Source organism: Trachypithecus francoisi, unplaced genomic scaffold (assembly GCF_009764315.1).
Source record: "Trachypithecus francoisi isolate TF-2019V2 unplaced genomic scaffold, Tfra_2.0 Lachesis_group12, whole genome shotgun sequence".
Lineage (NCBI taxonomy): Eukaryota > Metazoa > Chordata > Mammalia > Primates > Cercopithecidae > Trachypithecus > Trachypithecus francoisi.
This window is the reverse complement of record NW_022681457.1, coordinates 66192158-66213067: the sequence shown is the minus strand read 5'-3', so window position 1 is coordinate 66213067 and position 20910 is coordinate 66192158. Positions and strand designations below refer to the sequence as shown.

The window sequence follows — 20910 nt, the reverse complement described above, 5'->3', positions numbered from 1 at the left end:
TTCCTTTTTTTTTTTTTTTTTTTTTTTTAAACAGACTCCTGCTCTGTTACCCAGGCTGGAGTGCGGTGGCACGATCTCAGCTCACCGCAACCTCCGCCTCCCGGGTTCAAGTGATTCTCCTGCCTCAGCCTCCCAAGTAGCTGGAATTACAGGTATGTGCCACCACGCCTGGCTAATTTTGTATTTTTAGTAGAGACGGGGTTTCTCAATGTTGGTCACGCTGGTCTCAAACTCCCGACCTCAGGTAATCCGCCCACTGTGGCTTCCCAAAGTGCTGGGATTACAGGCATGAGCCATCGTGCCTGGCCACTTGGCTGTTCTTTACTTGGGTTGGTTTTATTTTGTTGTTTCCTTTTTCTTGACGGAAATGCTTATTCATTCCCTCAACACATTCATCTGTGTGACAGGCCTGGTGTTGCTGCTGTGGGTAAGTGAAGAAGACGAAGACTGTATCCACAAATAAGATTTCCTTACCACATTACAGGGTATTAATTTCTCACTGAACAGAACTTTGATGATATCTGATAAGGTTAGATGTGCAGGCATCTCACTGTCATTCATTTCTACATAGTCTATAATTTTGGTTTTCATTTTAAACATTTTATTATTGAAATTTCAAACACATACAAAAGTAGAAATATTAGAGCAATAAATCTCCATGAACAAACCACTCCACTTAAATTATCAACATGTTGCCAATTTAGTTCCCAGCTCTCTTTGCCAATTATTTTTCTTTTGCTGGAATATTTTAATCCAAATGTGTCAATCGTCATTTCATAGTATGTATCTCTAACACATAGGATCTTTTATTTTTTATAATCACATTGACATCATCCCTAACCAAATTAATATATGTAAATATCATTTAATATTAATCCATGTCCACACTTCCCCCACTGTCTCCAAAATGGCTTTTTATGTTTTGTTCAAACCGGCTGCAAGTAATGCCAACATACTGAATTTAGTTGACATGTCTCTTTAAGTCTCTTTTAATCTGTTAATGGTTGCCCTTCCCCTTGTATTTTCATGCCACGTATTAGTTGAAGAAATCAGGTAATTTGCTCTGTAGAATTTCACACATTCTGGATCTGTTTGGCTTCTTCCTTGTGGTGCCCTTTATAGCCAGCCCTCTATATGTGCAGATTCAACCAACCTCAAATAGAAAATACTCAAAAAAAAAAAAAAAAAAACCAATAAAAATAATACAAATTGCAAACAAAATACAGTATAACAACTATTTACATCGTATTTACATTGTGTTAGGTATAAGTCATCCAAAGATTATTTAAAGTATACAGGAGGATGTGAGTAGGTAATATGCAAATACATACGATGCCATTTTATACAACGGACTTGAGCATCCTCAGATTTTACCATCACTGGAGGATCCTGGAACCAATTCCCCATGGATACCAAGGGATGACCATACACTGTTCTATCTAGTCCCCTTCTTTCAGTTCATTATTCCAGCAATAAGGCTTTGTAGATGGTGGTGTAGACTTCTTATTGCACTATGTCAGGAAGTGTGTGTGTTGTCTGATAGACCTATTTTTATTAAGGTTAAAATAGATCAAAGGGTTTAGAGGTGGCCAGCTTGATAAATCCACCATAAAAATCTCGCTATAAAATGTTTCACCTGGCCGGGCGTGGTGGCTCAAGCCTGTAATCCCAGCACTTTGGGAGGCCGAGACAGGCGGATCACGAGGTCAGGAGATCGAGACCATCCTGGCTAACACGGTGAAAACCCGTCTCTACTAAAAAATGCAAAAAAACTAGCCAGGCGAGGTGGCGGGCGCCTGTAGTCCCAGCTACTCCGGAGGCTGAGGCAGGAGAAGGGCGTAAACCCGGGAGGCGGAGCTTGCAGTGAGCTGAGATCCGGCCACTGCACTCCAGCCTGGGCGACAGAGCGACACTCCGTTTCAAAAAAAAAAAAAAAAAGAAGTTTCACCTATTAGTTGTAGTACCCATTGAAGATTGTGTCTTCTGGATCCATTATTCCATTAAGGTCTAGAAAATGGTGATTTTTCTAATCCTATAATTCCTTCTGGACTTATTAGACTTCTTTAAAAAAGAAAAACCCATTCAATTTTTTTTTTTTTTTTTTGAGACAGGGTCTCACTCTGTCACCTAGGCTGGAGTGCAGTGGCACGATCTCAGCTCACTGCAAACTCTGCCTCTTGGGTTCAAGCGATCCTCCCACCTCAGCCTCCCAAGTAGCTGGGACTACAGGCGCGTGCCACCATGCCTGGCTAATTTTTGTATTTTTATTTTTTATTTTTTATTTTTTATTTATTTATTTATTTTTTTTGAGGCTGAGTCTCGCTCAGTCGCCCAGGCTAGAGTGCAGTGGCCGGATCTCAGCTCACTGCAAGCTCCGCCTCCCGGGTTTATGCCATTCTCCTGCCTCAGCCTCCCAAGTAGCTGGGACCACAGGCGCCCGCCACCTCGCCCGGCTAGTTTTTTGTATTTTTTAGTAGAGATGGGGTTTCACCGTGTTAGCCAGGATGGTCTCGATCTCCTGACCTCGTGATCCACCCGTCTCGGCCTCCCAAAGTGCTGGGATTACAGGCTTGAGCCACCGCGCCCGGCCAATTTTTGTATTTTTAGTACAGACAGGGTTTCACCATGTTGACCAGGTTGGTCTTGAACTCCTGGCCTCAAGTGATCCACCCACCTTGTCCTCCCAAAGAGCTGGGATTACAGGCATGAGCCCCTGTGCCAGGCCAAATCCATTTGAATCTGATGAACTTCTGGTGACCCTGAAATTTGGTTCACGTGGAAAAAGGAAACGAAATGACAATTTTTCCTCTGATTTACTGATTTCAAGAATAATGAATTGGGCTGGGTGTGGTGGCTCGTGCCTGTAACCCCAGCACCCTTGGAGGCCAAGGAGGGAGGATCACTTGAGCCCAGAAGTTCAAGACCAGCCTGGGCAACACAGTGAGATCCTTTCTCTAAAAAAAAAAAAAAGAAAAAAAAAATGAATTAATTAGCCAGGCACAGTGGTGCACACCTGTAGTCCTAGCTACTCAGGAGGTTGAGGTGGGCTCAGGAGGAACAGGGTATAGTGAACTATGCTTGTGCCACTGCACTCCAGCCTGGGGGACAAAGTGACACCCTATCTCAAAAAATATATATATAAATTGGTGCTCTAGCATCTTTCATAGGTGACCAAATTATGCAGCCACAATCAAGTAAACTATCAAATTACTGGTGGGATCACATCAAAAACTCAACTTGAAACAACTCCTACTGGTTGAAGATACTTATAGAATGATGTTTTCTTTCTTTTCCACAGCAGTTTTATACACACACATAAATATACACAATAATATGAAATTCCTAGGTGGTTCATTTCTTTTAAGCCACGTTTTTGATAGTTTCTAATTAATTTTGAACTGTGGTCAGACAAGAGGGATTGTAAGCCTTTTGCTTTTTGGAATTATGGGAAAATCATTTCCTGTTTCTCTCTAATTCAACAGCTGTACTACTAATGACCTCACATTCACGAAATTCACAGGGTTTCTTTTTGGCATGAAATTTCTAATGCAGCTCAAGTGCTGAAGAACTTCCTACATTCACTACAATCTAGATTTTACCTAGAATAAATTATGTTTAATAATTTCTGAGAGGTGACAGGAGGCATATCTACATTTATTATATCTATAGATCTTCCTTTTATGTGAATTCACTAATATTAATGACAACAATTATAGATAATATTTACAGAATACATGCTATATGACTGTGATTCCTCCAAGTATTAACTACTTACTCCTTGCAACAATCCTATTCCACAGTGTGACAGGCTGACTCTAAAAAGGCCCCCCAATGGTCCTGTCTCCAGGACCTGTTCACACTCTTGTATCATCCCCTTCTCTTGAGTGTGGGCTATCCTAGTAACTTACTTCTACCAGTAGAAGGTTAGGGAATGTTACTTCCACGATTAGATAACACATGATTGTAACTTCCATCTTGCCAGCAGACTCTCCCCGCTTTTGGCTTGCATGCCTTGATGAAGCAAGCAGCCATGTTGATAAGACTATTGTGGCCAGGAACTGCAGTCAGTGTTCAGCCAACAGCCAGCTAGAAACTAAGAATCTCAATGCAACAGGCCTCATGGAAATACATTTAGGTAACAACGATGTTAGTATGGGTGTGGATCCTTCCCCAGTTGAGCCTTCAGATGAGACCTCAGCCCTGGCTGAAATCTGTAGCCTTGCAAGAGACCCTGAAGCAGAGGACCCAATTAAGTCATGCCTATACTTGTGATCCAAATTGTAAGATATAAATGTATGTTATTTTAAGCTACTACATTTGTGGTAATGTATTACACAGCAATAAATAACTAATACATATAAGTACTATTATTACCATTTTACAAGTCAGCAAAATGAGGCACAGAAGCTTAGTATCTTGTCCAATAAATCACACTGGTAATAAAGTGGAGAAAGGAAGATAATGACAGATAAGGCTAAAGATTTTCCTACATTCATTACATTATTCTCATAGGAATTTGCTGAAGATAAACCATGTTTAAATGGTGTTGGAAGGCTTTTAAATCAACATATTCTTTCTCTAATATAAAATTTATTATGTTTGGAATTGAGCATGGAACACATTTTCTCAAAAATGAATTTTCTGATGTTCTGTAACATCATATACATTTGAAGGCTTTCTTCTATTAAATTCCATTATGAATCTTCTGATGTTGAGTAAGGTGTGAATGCTGTCTAAAGGCCTTCTTACACTCCTTACACTTGTAGGGTTTCTCACCAGTATGAATTCTCTGGTGTTGAGTAAGAAATGAATAAAGTCTAAAAGCCTTACCACATTCCTTACATTCATAAGGTTTCTCACCAGTGTGAATACTCTGATGTTGGGTAAGTTGTGAGAGCAGTCTAAAAGGTTTTCTACATTCCTTACATTCATAAGGTTTCTCACCAGTGTGAATACTTTGATGCTGAGTAAGTTGTGAGAGCAATCTAAAGGCCTTTCCACACTCTTCACATTCATAGGGTCTCTCACCAATATGAATGCTCTGGTGTGAAATTAGCTGTGAGTAACTACTAAAGGTCTTCCAACATTCCATACATTCATAGGGTTTCTCACGAGTATGTATTCTCTGATGGCGAACAAGTTGTTGTCTTAATCTAAAAGTCTTCCCACATTCCTTACATTCGTAGGGTTTCTCACCAGTATGAATACTCTGATGAACAGTAAGTTGTTGGCATATTCTAAAAGCCTTCCCACATTCCTTACATTCATAGGGTTTCTCACCAAAATGAATTTTCTGATGTACTCTAAGGTCTGGACCACATACGAAGGCTTTCCCACATTCCTTACATTCATAGAGCTTTTCAGCAGTATGAAGTCTCTGATGGCGTGTAAGGTGTGTACACTGTCTAAAGGTCTTTCCACAGTCCTTACATTCGTAGGGTTTCTCACCAGTGTGAATTCTCTGATGTCGAGCCAGTTGCTGATGTACTCTAAAGGCCTTTCCACATTCCTTACATTCATAGGGCTTTTCACCCGTATGAAGTCTCTGATGTTGAGTAAGTTCTTGGAGCACTGTAAAGGCCTTCCCACACTCCTTACATTCATAGGGTTTCTCACCGGTGTGAAGTTTGTGATGTCGAATAAGATGTGCACGCTGTCTAAAGGCCTGCCCACATTCCTTACACTTATAAGGTTTCTCACCAGTATGAATTCTCAGGTGTTGACTGAGTGTTGAGCGACGAATAAAGGTCTTCCTACACTCCTTACACTCATACACCTTTTCTCCATTATGAACAATCTGATACTCCGTAAGAAAATTGTGCCTTTTGTAAGTGGTCATTTTTTCAGAGGTAATTTTCACTTGCCCAAAATATTCCTCTTGTTGTTGCTTTTCCCCCTCAATCTTGCTTTTGCATTCCCAATCATTCCTAAAAACAGAACCCTGAAGGCTATAGCTTTTAATTCTTTCCATTATATCCCATTGAAATGAATATATTTCATAAATGTCCTTTTCTGGAGATAAAGTATTGGTCTTGTATCTGGACTCCAAATCTGAAAGAAAACAAGAAAGCAAATACATACTGTTTTCCTGTTCCAGAAAAGAAAAAACAAAGAACAAACAAACAAAAAAACTTCTGTAAAGAAATAAAAGGCACTAAAATAATGCCTGTTACAAGCTGAATGGATGAGACAGATCTCAAACATACACATTTCTGCCACAATCTTACATATGTGTACCTAAAAAACTTTATCTTCTACAAAAGTATACACTAAAAAATTACTGTGTTCAGAGGAAAAATAGGCCCGGAGCAGGAACACTTAATTCTATGCATCTTTTTTTTTTTTTTTGAGACGGACTCTTGCTCTGTCACCTAGGCTAGAGTGCAGTGGCACAATCGGCTCACTACAACCTCCGACTCCCAGGTTCAAGCAATTATCCTGCCTCAGCCTTCCTAGTAGCTGGGATTACAGGCACACACCACCAAGCCAGGCTAATTTTTCTGTGTGTATTTTTAGCAGAGATGGGGTTTCACCATGTTAGCTAGGCTGGTCTCGAACTACTGATCTCAGGTGATCCGCCTGCCTCAGCCTTCCAAAGTACTGGGATTACAGGTGTGAGCCACCATGCCCAGCCAATTCTATGCATCTTTAATCAGTAGAACACTAGTTGACATCTAAAGGGATAAACTAAAAGGCAGCTCAGCATGGCTACAATCCACTTCATGTGTATTAAAATGCACAAAAATAAAGAAGCAATGCTAGACTTCAGGTCCTGAGACACTGCACTTGAAAATAAAGGCCAGAGCCAGTGAGGACGTCATTAAGGTGGGAGTAAGGTAAATTGAAGCCTGTCTTTAGATAAGAGGCCATGCAAGGTTGATGGTACATTCCTCTGGGGAGGGAGCCCTGGGTGCAGACATTTATTATTAATTTTCTTAAAACAGAGGTGAAATGGCTCCTGATAATAAAGCATCATATGGAAGGCCTTTGTTTTTCCTACTGAACATTATAAATATACCTCTACTAAGCTAGCTCCACTGGACTAGGACAATTACTCATGAGCTAATCATCTTCTACATTATACACAATTCTTTTGTCACTATTCTGCTAATGTGTACCATGGGACAGATTGCACTCTCATCATTTTGAAAAAGGGCAAGGCAAACATAGCAAATAGAGTCCAGGAGTGCAGGTAGCGCTAGTGATTAGGAAAGCAAGTCAAATCAGTGAAGCCCTGATTTAAGTGTGGATAAGAATCACCTAGAGATTTGTTTAAACTATGCAGATGTGTTTTTCACTGACTGAAACCATCTATAGGACAAAGTCCTGGGCAAGTAATTGTTTTGTTCTTGTTTACATTCTTCAAGAAATCATTGGGATGCTGATCAATATTTGAGTCTTTCTATTTAAATGTTTTCAATGCTATCTCTTTACCATTAGAATAAAATATAAATACCTGAGCATAAATAATAAAGCTGCTGCTTGTCAACAAATCTCTTCTCCCATTTATTCTCTCTGTCCATAGCATACTGGGCCTCTTTCAACGCACAAAATGCCCCACAACTGTTCCAAATAAATAGGACTCTTCACAGGCTGCTCCTTCTTTGAGGAATCCTCTGACACTGCATGGTTAGCTGGTTTTCATTCTCAGCCTCAAATCAAAATCACTTCTTCACAAAGGCTAGTCCTGCTGGCCCTATTTAAGTCTATGCACTTTATGCTTGTCTTAGTCCATTTTCTGTTGCTTATAACGAAGTATCTGAAAATGGGTAATTTATAAAGAAAAGGAATGTATTATTATTATTTCTACTCTACTCTGACAGATTAAGAAGTTTATTTATTAACAATTATGGGGGCTGAGAACTCCAAAGTTGAGGGACTGCATCTGGTGAGGGCCTTCTTGCTGGTGAGGACCCGGAAGAGTCCCAACGCAGTGCACAGACCATCAATGGGTAATGGGGGCTGAGTGTGCTAGTTCAGGTGTCTCTTTTGCTTCTTACGAAGCCATGTGTCCCACTGCCATAATAACTCATTAATCCATTAAGCCATGAAAGCCCTGTGACCCATTCACCCCTTATAGGTCCCACCCATGGGGATTAAGTTTCAACATGAGTTTTGGAGGAGACAAACATTCAAACCATAGCAACACTCTCAGCAAACTCTCTTTTCTTTTCTTGTTTTTTTTGAGATGGAGTTTCTTTCTTGTTGCCCAGGCTGGAGTGCGATGGTACAATCTCAGCTCACTGCAACTTCTGCCTCCCAGGTTCAAGTAATTCTCCTGCCTCAACCTCCCCAGTAGCTGGGATTATAGGCACCCACCACCAGGCTTGGCTAATTTTTCTGTATTTTTAGTAGAGACAGGGTTTCACCATGTTGGCCAGACTGGTCTCGAACTCCTGACCTCAGATGATCTGCCCGCCTCGGCCTCCCAAAGTGCTGGGATTACAGTGTGAGACACTGTACCCGGCCATGCACATTCTTTTTCATATTTATAACTCTTTCTCCAATTTTTGAATATGTTTATTAATTTTCTCATATTATTCTGTTAGCCTAGTTAGTCTGTTAAGTGTTATCCTTGAGTTACCCCTGGGGCAGAAACAATCTCTATTATCACCATTAATTAACAAATCCCAAATACATATTACCAGTTTAATTCTCATAATTATATAGTCATTAATATATTTATCTGCCTCTAATCTTAATACCAGAGGTCCCCAACCCCTGGGCCACAGACCAGTCCATGGTCTGTTGGGAACCAGGCTGCACAGCAGAAGGTGAGCAGCCAGTGAGCGAGTATGACCGCCTGAGCTCCACCTCCTGTCAGATCAGCAGTGACTTTAGATTGTCATAGGAGCGTGAACCTTATTGTGAACTGTGTATGCGAGGGATCTAGGTTGCACACTCCGTATGAGAATCTAATGCCTGATTATCTAAGGTGGAACAGTTTCATCCCAAAACCACCTACCATTTTCTCCCACCCCAGTCCATGGAAACATTGTCTTCCATAAAACCGGTCCCTGATGTGAAAAAGGTAGGGACTGCTGCTTTATACCATATTATAATGATTTACTTACCTCCGCTAGAATTTATACTATTACTTATCAATTCTACACTTACTCAAACTTCTGTTGACCAGGTACAGTGGCTCACACCTATAATCCCAACACTTTGGGAGGCTGAGGGGGGCAGATCACCTGAGGTTGGGAGTTCGAGACCAGCCTGACCAACTTGGAGAAAGCCCGTCTCTACTAAAAATACAAAATTAGCCAAGCGTGGTGGCAAATGCCTGTAATCTCAGCTACTCGGGAGGCTGAGGCAGGAGAATCGCTTGAACCCAGGAGGCGGAGGTTGAGGTAAACCAAGATCGTGCCATTGCACTCCAGTATGGGCAGTAAGAGTGAAACTCCATCTCAAACAAAACAAAACAAAACAAAACAAAATTTTTGTTCCTTCACATCCTTCCCTTGTGTGGTGCTATCCATTCCCATGTAGCCAACGCAAGTTAAGGTTTTTTTTTTTTCAATCATGCTAACATTGAAAGGCTTATGAAATCCTGAGCAAAAAGTCATGGTAAACATCAAGTACAGCAGAATGACTATCAAAAATGGAAGGACGTCTGGGGTCACCTGAATGCGTGAGAGTAAAAATAAAGGCTATGTTGGATGTGGGCTCGAAGATCATGATCCAGATGGGGTACTTTCACGAAGAAAATCTAAAATGCTGAATGAAGTAAGCAAAGACATGGGTTGAGATGGTATAGGAGAGGAGAATTTTTTTCTGTGACTATAGTATAAATGTGTAAAACTGGTGAAATGACCCAAAGAATAGTTTGTGGTCACTGTGAAACAAAATAGGAAAAAACAAAATGATGAAACCAAAAGACATCTTCACTTCAGATTTTAAAACTCTTTCCTAAATATAGAACAGTAATACTGAAAAATACTACATTATAGAGAACCTATGAAAATAGCTACAGATCTTAGAAGAACATTCATAGATACTTTTAAATTCTTAGAGTAATAGAAATGAAGGAAAATATGAGTATCCCACTCAAAAGTTACAAAAAGAACAACAAAGTATACTGAGGAACAAAGAATGAAGAAATAGATTAAAATGAAAGCAGAATTTCATTAATTAGATAACAGAAATGAAAGTCACATATAAAAAAATCCAGGTTGGCCAGGCATGATGACTTATGCCTGTAAACCCAGTACTTTGGGAGGCTGAGGCCGGAGGATTGCTTGAGCCCAGGAGTTCAAGACCAGTCTGGGCAACATGGTAAAACCCTATCTCTACAAAAAATTAGCCAGGCATGGTGGTGCTTGCTTATAGTCCCAGCTACTCGGAAGGCTCAGAAAAAGAGGATCATCTGAGCCCAGCAGGCAGACATTGCAACGAGCCATGATTATGCCACTGCACTCCAGCCTGGGTGACAGAGCGACAACCTATCTCAAAACAAACAAACAAAAAACCCAGGTTGTTTGGAAAACAAAAACAAAAACAATCAGTGGAACACAACCATTAGCTAAGATAACAAGAGAAAAAGGAAAGCATTCAAACAAAATAAAAAATGGCCACTAGCTGTTCAGTGACAACTCACCATAGAGCTCTTTTTTTTTTTTTTTAAGACAGTCTCGCTCTGTCACCAGGCTGGAGTGCAGTGGCACAGTCTCGGCTCACTGCAACCTCTGCCTCCCAGGTTCAAGCGATCCTCCTGCCTCAGCCTCCCGAGTAGGTGGGACTACAGGCGCAGGCTACCATGCCCAGCTAATTTTATTGTATTTTTAGTAGAAATGGGGTTTCACCATGTTGGCCAGGATGGTCTTGATCTCTTGACCTCGTGATCCACCTGCCTCAGCCTCCCAAAGTGCTGGGATTACAGGCATGAGCCACTGCGCCCAGCCACTCTCACGTTTTTTGTACATCTTGTTGGCAGAAGCACTACCTACCTTTGTTCTGGGATATCTTTTCAAGAATATTTCTATACTATAACAAACAGCCTTGCAAGGTAGAGATAATGTCTCTCTCTGGATCAATAGGCAGGTTTGCTTGCTTGTTCAGGATAATAAAGGTAATGTCTCCTTCCAAGCTAAGGCTACGTACACTTATTGCCCATGATGAATGATTTGGGTTCTCTAAGCTCAGTGTTCCTTTTCTATAAGGCAGCTCACTGCATGCTCAGGAACTATCTAGACCCATCCGTATCAGCCTCATGTGACTTGCAAGCAAGGAGGAACTGCTGGCTGTGCTGACAACAATCAAATCCTTTGTCTTTGACTGACAGTGTGTGTTTCCTGCCAGCATCCATGACACTATGGCAAGCTAACTTGTCAGCTTGCAAGTAGGGTGAAGTTGTAGAAATAATATAGTTCTGGCCGGGCGCGGTGGCTCAAGCCTGTAATCCCAGCACTTTGGGAGGCTGAGACGGGCGGATCACGAGGTCAGCAGATCGAGACCATCCTGGCTAACACAGTGAAACCCCGTCTCTACTAAAAAAATACAAAAAAACTAGCCGGACGAGGTGGCGAGCGCCTGTAGTCCCAGCTACTCGGGAGGCTGAGGCAGGAGAATGGCGTGAACCCAGGAGGCGGAGTTTGCAGTGAGCCGAGATCTGGCCACTGCACTCCAGCCTGGGCGACAGAGCGAGACTCCACCTCAAAAAAAAAAAAAAGAAATAATATAGTTCTGGACACCAGTAAATAACAAAACAGAATATTTTGAAAATCATAACGGACTACTATGACAACCAAGGCTGATTACTAACAAAGTATAGAAAAAGTAATCAAGGCTGGGCACAATGGCTCACGCCTGTAATCCCAACACTTTGGGAGGCCGAGGCGGGTAGACTGCTTGAGGTCAGGAGTTCAAGACCAGCCTGGCCAACATGGTGAAACCCTGTCTCTACTAAAAGTACAAAAATTAGCCAGGTGTGATAGCAGGTGCCTATAGTCCCAGTTACTTGGGAGGCTGGAGCAGGAAATCACTTGAAACTGGGAGGCAGAGGTTGCAATGAGCCGAGATTGTGCTACTGCACTCCAGCCTGGGCAACAGAGCGAGGCTCCATCTCACAAAAAAAGAAAAAAAGAAAGAAAGAAAAAGAAAAAGAAAGACTCACTCCAAAAATTATTTTGAAGATTATCAAAATTTGAGAAAGCACTCAATTATATTTAAAGTGGCCCAGAACATTTTATAAAACCTAAAACTCCAAATTATCTTTGAGTATAAAAATGAAATCAGGCTGTGCGCAGTGGCTCACGCCTGTCATCCCAGCACTTTGGGAGGCTGAGGTGGGCAGATCACCTGAGGTCGGCCAACATGGTGAAACTCTGTCATACTAAAAATACAAAAATTAGCTGGGTGTGGTGGCATGCACCTGTAACCCCAGCTATTCGGGAGGCTGAGGCAGGAGAATCACTTGAACCCGGAGGTGGAGGTTGAGGTGAGCCAATATTGTGTCACTGCACTCCAGCCTGGGCAACAGAGTGATTAAAAAAAAAAAAAAAAAAAGTCTTCTTTCTCTTTGCCCACACATATTCCCTTCGAAAAGTCAATTTCTAATGGCTTTCTTTGGTCACCAGTCACCTAGAATAGGCAAAGCCTACAGAACAGAAATATAAGTAGTTGGGTGCCATGCAATAATACTACAGGGATTGGAATTAAGGATCGACATGTCATTTTAAATGAAATTGTGTAACTGGCTTTTAAGTACATTTTTAAAGGACTGGGTAGGTACTTGAGTCGATACTTCTGTTTGCCATGTTCAAGCCACAAATACACAAATATATAGCTGTCACTGATAAACCTGGGAAGCTGACCCCTTTAGTCCAAGTTGGCCTTCATGAGATCAGAATGCCCAGCTCCTAATTATCAGGGTAACACCAGCTGACTCCCTGATATGTAGGTTCTGGAGAATGTCTTATCAGGACAGTCAGGGAGGTTAGGATTTTTTGTTTGTTTCTTTATTTGTTTGTTTGTTTGGAGATGAAGTCTCACTCTGTCACCCAGGCTGGAGTGCAGTGGTGCAATCTCGGCTCACTGCAACCTCCGCCTCCTGGGTTCAAGTGATTCTCCTTCGTCAGCCTCCCAAGTAGCTGGGATTAGAGGTATGCACCACCATGCCCTGCTAATTTTTGTATTTTTAGTAGAGACAGGGTTTCATCATGTTAGCCAGGCTGGTCTTGAACTCCAGAGTCAGGATTTGACCCCACCTGTGCTGCAACCTTCTGGGACCTCCCGTAGGAAGTGCTGTACCTGCTTTGGAAGAAGCAGCCTCAGAGGAAATAACAGCAACTGGTTCCTCCCCAGGATATCCCAGAAACAAGAGGTGGAACTTAAGCTGGCTTGTATTTTTTTTTTTTTTATCAATGCTCTGACTCTGTATCTCAGTGGAAAATTCTATTCAACAAGAAGAGGGTCGGGCATGGTGGCTCACACCTGTAATCCCAGCACTTTGGGAGGCCGAGGTGGGTGGATCACCTGAGGTCAGTAGTTCAACACCAGCCTGGGCAACACGGTGAAATCCCATCTCTACTAAAAATACAAAAAATTAGCCGGGTGTGGTGCCACGTGCCTGTAGTTCCAGCTACTTGGGAGGCTGAGGCAGGAGAATCACTTGAACCCAGGAGGCAGTGGTTGCAGTGAGCCAAGATTACGCCATTGCATTCCAGCCTGGGCTATAAGAGGGGAACTCTGTTTCAAAAAAAAAAGAGGAAGAACATAATTTATTCTCCTCTAGAACTAAAAAAAGTTGTATTTTATCAGAATAATATACCAGTTTAATTAATTTCTTTAATGCTCTTTGAAAATGTGAACTTACAGACTAGGCACAGTGGCTCACGCCTGTAATCCCAGCACTTTGGGAGGCCGAGGCAGGTAGATCACCTCAGCTCAGGAGTTTGAGACCAGCCTGAGCAACATGGCAAAACCCCATCTCTACTAAACATTAGCCAGGCATGGTGGTGTGCACCTGTAATCCCAGCTACTCGGAAGGCTGAGGCAGGAGGATCACTTGAACCTCAGGAGGCAGAGGTTGCAGTGAGCCAAGATGACATGATTGCACTCCAATCTGGGTGGCAGAGCAAGACTCTGTCTCAAAAAATATATATATATATATAAAATATATGATTTTTATATTATATATTATATATAAATACAAATGTTGAAATGAAAATTAAAAATCTAACAGGTAGCTTTAACAACAGGTTAGACTTAGCACACGAGAAGACTAGTGAATAGAGGCATGGATTTGAAGAAAATATCAAGGTTGAAAGGAATAAAAAAGAACAACAGATAGGCTGAGCGCAGTGGCTCACACCTGTAATCCCAGCACTTTAGGAGGCCAAGGCGGGCAGACTGCTTTGAACTCAAACTCCACAAGCTTGAGACCAGCATGGCCAACATGGCAACATGGTGAAACCCTGCCTCTACTAAAAATACAAAAAAAAAAAAAAAAAAAGTAGCTGGGTTTGGTGGTGCTTGAGCCGGGGAAGTGGAGGCTGCAGTGAGCTGAGATTGTGCCACTGTACCCCAGTCTGGACAACAGAGTCACACCCTGTCTCAAAAAAAAAAAAAAAAACAGGGCCGGGCGCGGTGGCTCAAGCCTGTAATCCCAGCACTTTGGGAGGCCGAGACGGGAGGATCACAAGGTCACAAGATCAAGACCATCCTGGCTAACACGGTGAAACCCCGTCTCTACTAAAAAATACAAAAAACTAGCCGGGCGCGGTGGCAGGCGCCTGTAGTCCCAGCTACTCGGGAGGCTGAGGCAGGAGAATGGCGTGAACCCGGGAGGCGGAGCTTGCAGTGAGCTGAGATCCAGCCACTGCACTCCAGCCTGGGCGACAGAGCGAGACTCCATCTTAACAAACAAAAAAAAGCACACACAAAAAAAACAGAAAAGAACGCAAAAGATACATGGAACAACATTAAAGTGTCTAACATATGTGTAACTCACACAGAGAAAAGAACAAAAATGAGAAACAAACACTATCTGAAGATATAGTAACCAGAATCTTCCCAAACTGACAAAAGACATCAAACCCAAGATTTAAAAAAATTCCTAGCTGAGCCTAGTGACTCAGGCCTGTAATCTCAACAATTTGAGAAGCCAAGGAGGGAAAACTACTTGAGGTTAGGAGTTTGAGACCATCCTGGGCAACATAGGGAGACCCCATCTCTAAAAAAATACAAAAGTTCACTGGGTGTGGTGGTGTACACCTGTGGTCCAAGCTACTTGGGAGACTGAGGTAGGAGGATCACTTGAGCCCAAGAGGGTGAGGCTGCTGTGAGCTAAAATCATATCACTGCACTCCAACCTGGGCATCCAAGCAAGACCCTGTCTTTATTTTTTTTTTTTTTTTTTTTTTGAGGCGGAGTCTCGCTCTGTCGCCCGGACTGGAGTGCAGTGGCCAGATCTCAGCTCACTGCAAGCTCTGCCTCCCGGGTTTACGCCATTCTCCTGCCTCAGCCTCCCGAGTAGCTGGGACTACAGGCGTCGCCACCACGCCCGGCTAGTTTTTGTATTTTTTTTTTTAGTAGAGACGGGGTTTCACCGTGTTAGCCAGGATGGTCTCGATCTCCTGACCTCATGATCCGCCCGTCTCGGCCTCCCAAAGTGCTGGGATTACAGGCTTGAGCCACCGCGCCCGGCCGACCCTGTCTTTAAAACAAACAAACAAACAGAAAAAAAACTTCCTAAATACTTCCAGCAGATAACACCACAATATCCACCACACTATAAAACTACACCACAATATAATTGGGATTTTTACATTTCACTGCAATATAAAAGTAGGCACACCAATCTGTTAAAAAAAAAAATCCTAAAAGCAGCTAAAGGGAAAAAATACCTCTAAAACAATTATCTCTGAAGGAGTTACAATGTAAGTGACAAACTACTACTCAATGGAAATAAAAGACAGAAGACAAGGAGAAGATATTCGCTAAGAGAAAATAACTGCCAACTCAGAATTCTATTCTCCACAAAAATAAAGACAAAATTTTGTACCCTGCAAAAATTAAGATGAACGGCCAGGCACGGTGGCTCACGCCTGTAATCCCAGCACTTTGGGAGGCTGAGGCAGGCGGATCGTGAGGTCAGGAGATCAAGACCATCCTGGCTAACGTGGTAAAACCCCATCTCTACTAAAAATACAAAAAATTTAGCCGGGCGTGGTGGCGGGCGCCTGTAGTCCTAGCTACTCAGGAGGCTGAGGCAGGAGAATGGCGTGAACCCGGGAGGCAGAGCTTGCAGTGAGCCAAGATAGTGCCATTGCACTCCAGCCTGGGGGACAGAGCACAAGACTCTGTCTCAAAAAAAAAAATTAAGACGAAATAAATATATTTTCTAATAAAACCTAAGAGAATGTATTGCCAGTGGGCACAATAAAATAAATACTAAGTAAGTTATTTGGGTACACAGAAAATGGTTCCAGACAAAAGCAATGCAATGCAGAAAATAATAAGGCGCACTGTAAAAGGTAAATATGTGGGCAAATGTAAACAAACATTCACTACATATTACAATTAGAAATTAATGCCCTGTGGGGATTAAAATGTGGAATTAAGATACATGACAACGTGGCTGGGTACAGTGGCTCACGCCTGTAATCCCAGCACTTTGGGAGGCTGAGGTGGGGGGGATCACCTGGGATCAGGAGTTCAAGACCAGCCTGGCCAACATGGCGAAACCCTTGTCTCTACTAAAAAATACAAAAATTAGCCGGCATGGTGGTGCATGCCTGTAGTCCCTGCTACTCAAGAGGCTGAGGTGGGAGAATCACTTGAACCCAGTTGGCAGAGGTTGCAGTGAGCCAGAATCCCACCACTTCACTCCAGCCTAGGCAATAGAGTGAGACTGTATATCACACACACACACACAAAGATATATGACAACAAATGCACAAAAAACTGAGGACACATAAAAGGAATTAAACTACTATTAAGGGTTGGGTACAGTGGCTCATGCCTGTAATCACAGTACTTTGGGAGGCCGAGACAGGAGGATCATTTGAGCCCAAGAGTTCAAGACCAGCCTGGCCAACACAGTGAGACCCCCATCTCCAAAATAAAACAAATTAGCCAGGCATGGTGGTGTGTACCCGTAGTCCTACCTACCCAAGAGGCTGAAGTGGGTAAATTGCTTGAGCCCACGAGTTTGAGGTTGCAGTGAGCTATGATCACACTACTGCACTCCAGCCTCGGTGATGGAGTGAGACCCTGTCTCTATAAATAAATGAATAAATTTTTTTAAATTCTATTAAGATCCGGCCAGGTGCAGTGGCTCATGCCTGTAATCCCAGCACTTTGGGAGGCCAAGGCTGCTGGATCACAAGGTCAGGATATCGAGACCATCCTGGCCAACACGGTGAAATACCGTCTCTACTAAAAATACAAAAAAAAAAAAAAAAGCTGGGCATGGTGGTGGGCGCCTATAGTGGTGGGCGCCTATAGTCCCAGCTACTCAGGAGGCTGAGGCAGGAGAATGGCATGAACCCGGGAGGTGGAGCTTGCAGTGAGCTGAATCGTGCCACTGCACTCCAGTCAGGGCAACAGAGCCAGACTCTGTCTCAAAAAAAAAAAAAAAAAAATCTATTAAGATCCCTACAAGTTTGAGAAAGATATAAAGAAGCTAATTGCAGGTTCAATACAATAAGTAAATAATGTATTTGTTAATCTCTAAGGCAACCACAGGAAGAGAACTAAATGTATGTATAACGATCATGTTATAAAAGGAAAAACTAGAATAAAAATGCTTGATTAATCCAAAAAAGGCAGGAGAATGAAAAAAGGAAGAACATATTGAGCAAACAGAAAAATACTGGGAAGACAGCAGATTTAAATCCAAATACATAAGAAAATTAATGAAATGTAGATGGATAAAATACATCAATTAATAGACAAAAATGGCTGGGCACAGTGGCTCACACCTGTAATACCAGCACTTTGGGAGGCCAAGGTGGGAGCATCCCTTGAGGCCAGGAGGTTTAGACCAACCTAGCAACACAGTGAGACACTGTGTCTACAAAAACTGCTTAAAAATCAGCCATGTGTGGTGGTGTGCACCTGTAGTCCCAGCTACTCAGGAGGCTGAGGTGGGAGGATCACTTGAGCCCAGGAAGTTAAGGCTGCAGTGAGACATGTTCATGTAACTGCCCTCCAGCCTGAGGCAACAGAGAAGACCCTATCTCCCCAAAAAAAAAAAGAAAAAGAAAAAGAAAAAGATCTTCCTTACCAACACTGCGGATAGGATGCTGTTTCCATTGATGGGGGCAGCCTGGTGCAGGCTGTTGCAGTCCAAGCGTGGTAAGGGAAGTATTCAGAGAAGAGCAGCCCAGCATGTACCAGGCAAACCTATCAGGAATCTAACATTTTCTCTCAACCTCCCACTAGTACCATTCTCAGCAAAACCACTATCATCTTCAATTTGAACAAATGAAATAGCCTCCTAGTGGGTCTTCCAATGATCCATCATGCCCTTATTCAATCTATTTTCTGTAGAGTGATTTTTTTTTTTTTAAAGACGGAGTCTTGCTCTGTTGCCCAGGCTGGAGTGCAGTGGCCGGATCTCAGCTCACTGCAAGCTCCACCTCCCAGGTTCACGCCATTCTCCTGCCTCAGCCTCCCAAGTAGCTGGGACTACAGGCACCCGCCACCACGCCCGGCTAGTTTTTTGTACTTTTTAGTAGAGATGGGGTTTCACCGTGTTAGCCAGGATGGTCTCGATCTCCTGACCTCACGATCTGCCCGTCTCGGCCTCCCAAAGTACTGGGATTACAGGCTTGAGCCACCGCGCCCAGCTTGTAGAGTGATATTTAAAAATCAGCTCATGTAGGCCGGGTGTGGTGGCTCATGACTGTAATTCCAGCACTTTGGGAGGCTGAGGAAGGTGGATCACGAGATCAGGCGTTCAAGACCAGCCTGACCAACATGGTGAAACCCCATCTCTACTAAAAATACAAAAATTAGCTGAGTGTGGTAGTGTGTGCCTGTAATCCTAGCTACTCGGGAGGCTGAAGCAGGAGAATTACTTGAACCCAGCTCAGCAGTGAGTCGAGCTCACTCCACTGCACTACAGCCTGGATGACAGAGCAAGACTCCATCTCAAAAAAAAGAAAACAAACAAACAAACAAACAAAAACAGCTCATGTTACTCCCCTGCTCAAAAATCTCCAGCAGCTTTCTACCACACTTAAAATAAAAAATGTCAGATGCAGCTGAGTGCAGTGGCTCATGCCTGTAATCCCAGCACTTTGGGAGACTAAGGTGGGAGAATCACTTGAGCTTAGGAGTTCAAGACCAGTCTGGGCAACATAGCAAAACCGCCGTCTCTACAAAAAAATGCAAAAATTTTCCATGGGTGGTGGCATGCACATGCGCCTGTAGTCCCAGCTACTTGGGAGGCTGAGGCCAAGGTGGGTGGATCACAAGGTCAGGAGTTCAAGACCAGCCTGGCCAACCTGGTGAAACCCTGTCTCTACTAAAAATACAAAAATTAGCCAGGCGCGGTGGCGGGCACCTAAAATCCCAGCTACTCTGGAGGCTGAGGTGGGAGAATCGCTTGAACCCGGGAGGTGGAGGTTGCAATGAGCCAAGATCGCGCAACTGCACTCCAGCCTGGGCAACAGAGCGAGATTCCATCACAAAAAAAAAAAAAAGTCAAATGCCTTCTCCTATGATATACAAACCATTACATGATCTTGCTCTTGCCTAACATTATCTTGTTTCTACACCTTTCACTTACCTTTTGAATAAGCATCTTAATCATCTTGGGCTTCTTGCAGTTCCTCAAACATACAAAGCTCCCCTCTCCCCACCCAAAGCCTTTGTATTTGCTATTCTCTGCCAGGAATGTCGTTGCTTTAGATATTCATATGGCCTGGGCTCTTTTTTCATGTCACTACTCAAGTATCACCTCCTCAAAATGTCCTGACCACCCTATTTAAAATATCCCTCTCTACTTGCCGACTTCCATTCTTGCCCAGGCTGGAATGCAGCAGCGTGATCTCGGCTCACTGCAACCTCCACCTCCCAGGTTCAAGCGATACTTCTGCCTCAGCCTGCTGAGTAGTTGGGACTACAGGCGTGTGCCACCACACCCAGCTAATTTTCGTATTTTCAGTAGAGACAGGTTTCACAATGTTGGCCAGGCTGGTCTCGAACTCCTGGCCTCAAGTGATCCTCCCGTCTCAGCCTCTCAAAGTGCTGGGATTACAGGTGTGAGCCACTGCGCCTGGCCCTTCTTACTTTTCTTAATCCTTGTTGCTACCTAGTGTTACGTATTGGTGTACTTGTTTACTTAATGTCCTTACTCCTATTAAGATGGAAACAACATGATTGCTGGGACCCATTGGTCTCATTCACATCAATCACATTCATTGGTCTCATTCACTAGCTTCCAGCACAACACTTAGTTCCCACTAGGCACTCAAGTACTTGCCAAATAAATGAAGGAATATATTTATAGCCAATGAAAGACATATCAACCTAATCATAATAGAAGCTGGGAAGAAACTGGGTCCTAAATATGGACTGAGCTGTGTTCCCCAAAATTTGAATGTTGAAGCCCTAACTGTATTTGGAGATGGGGCTTTTAGGAGGTAATTGAGGTTAAATGAGGCCTAAAGGTGGGGTCCTAATCCACTAGAATTACTGGCCTTTAAGGAGAGGAAGAAGGCCAGGTGCAGTGGCCCACACCTGTCATCCCAGCATCTTGGGAGGCTGAGGTGGGAGCATCACTTGAGCCCAGGAGTTCAAGACCAGCCTAGGGAATACAGTGAGATCTCTGTCTCTACAAAAAATGTTTTTTAAAAATAGCTAAGTGTGGAGGTATGTGCCAGTAAACCTAGCTACTCAGAAGGCTGAGACAGGAGGATTGCTTGGGCCCAGGAGTTCGAGACTGCAGTGAGCTGT

General features: G+C 43.0%; 1 protein-coding gene across 5 annotated transcripts in view; it reads right to left on the bottom strand.

Annotated features, from left to right (window-relative positions):
* Positions 1-809: 809 nt before the first annotated feature.
* ZFP14 (ZFP14 zinc finger protein) overlaps positions 810-20910 on the bottom strand; it is a 46454-nt gene continuing 26353 nt past the window's right edge. For 3 of the 5 annotated variants that reach the window (XM_033225971.1, XM_033225973.1, XM_033225972.1), the window contains exon 5: positions 2951-6051. In XM_033225971.1, coding sequence (XP_033081862.1) covers positions 4685-6051 — 1367 coding nt within the window. In that variant the 3' untranslated portion in view covers positions 2951-4684. Of the gene's footprint in view, positions 1169-2947; positions 6052-7456; positions 7760-20910 lie in introns of those variants that run through there. The other 2 variants (XM_033225975.1, XM_033225974.1) reach the window with 2 other exon arrangements.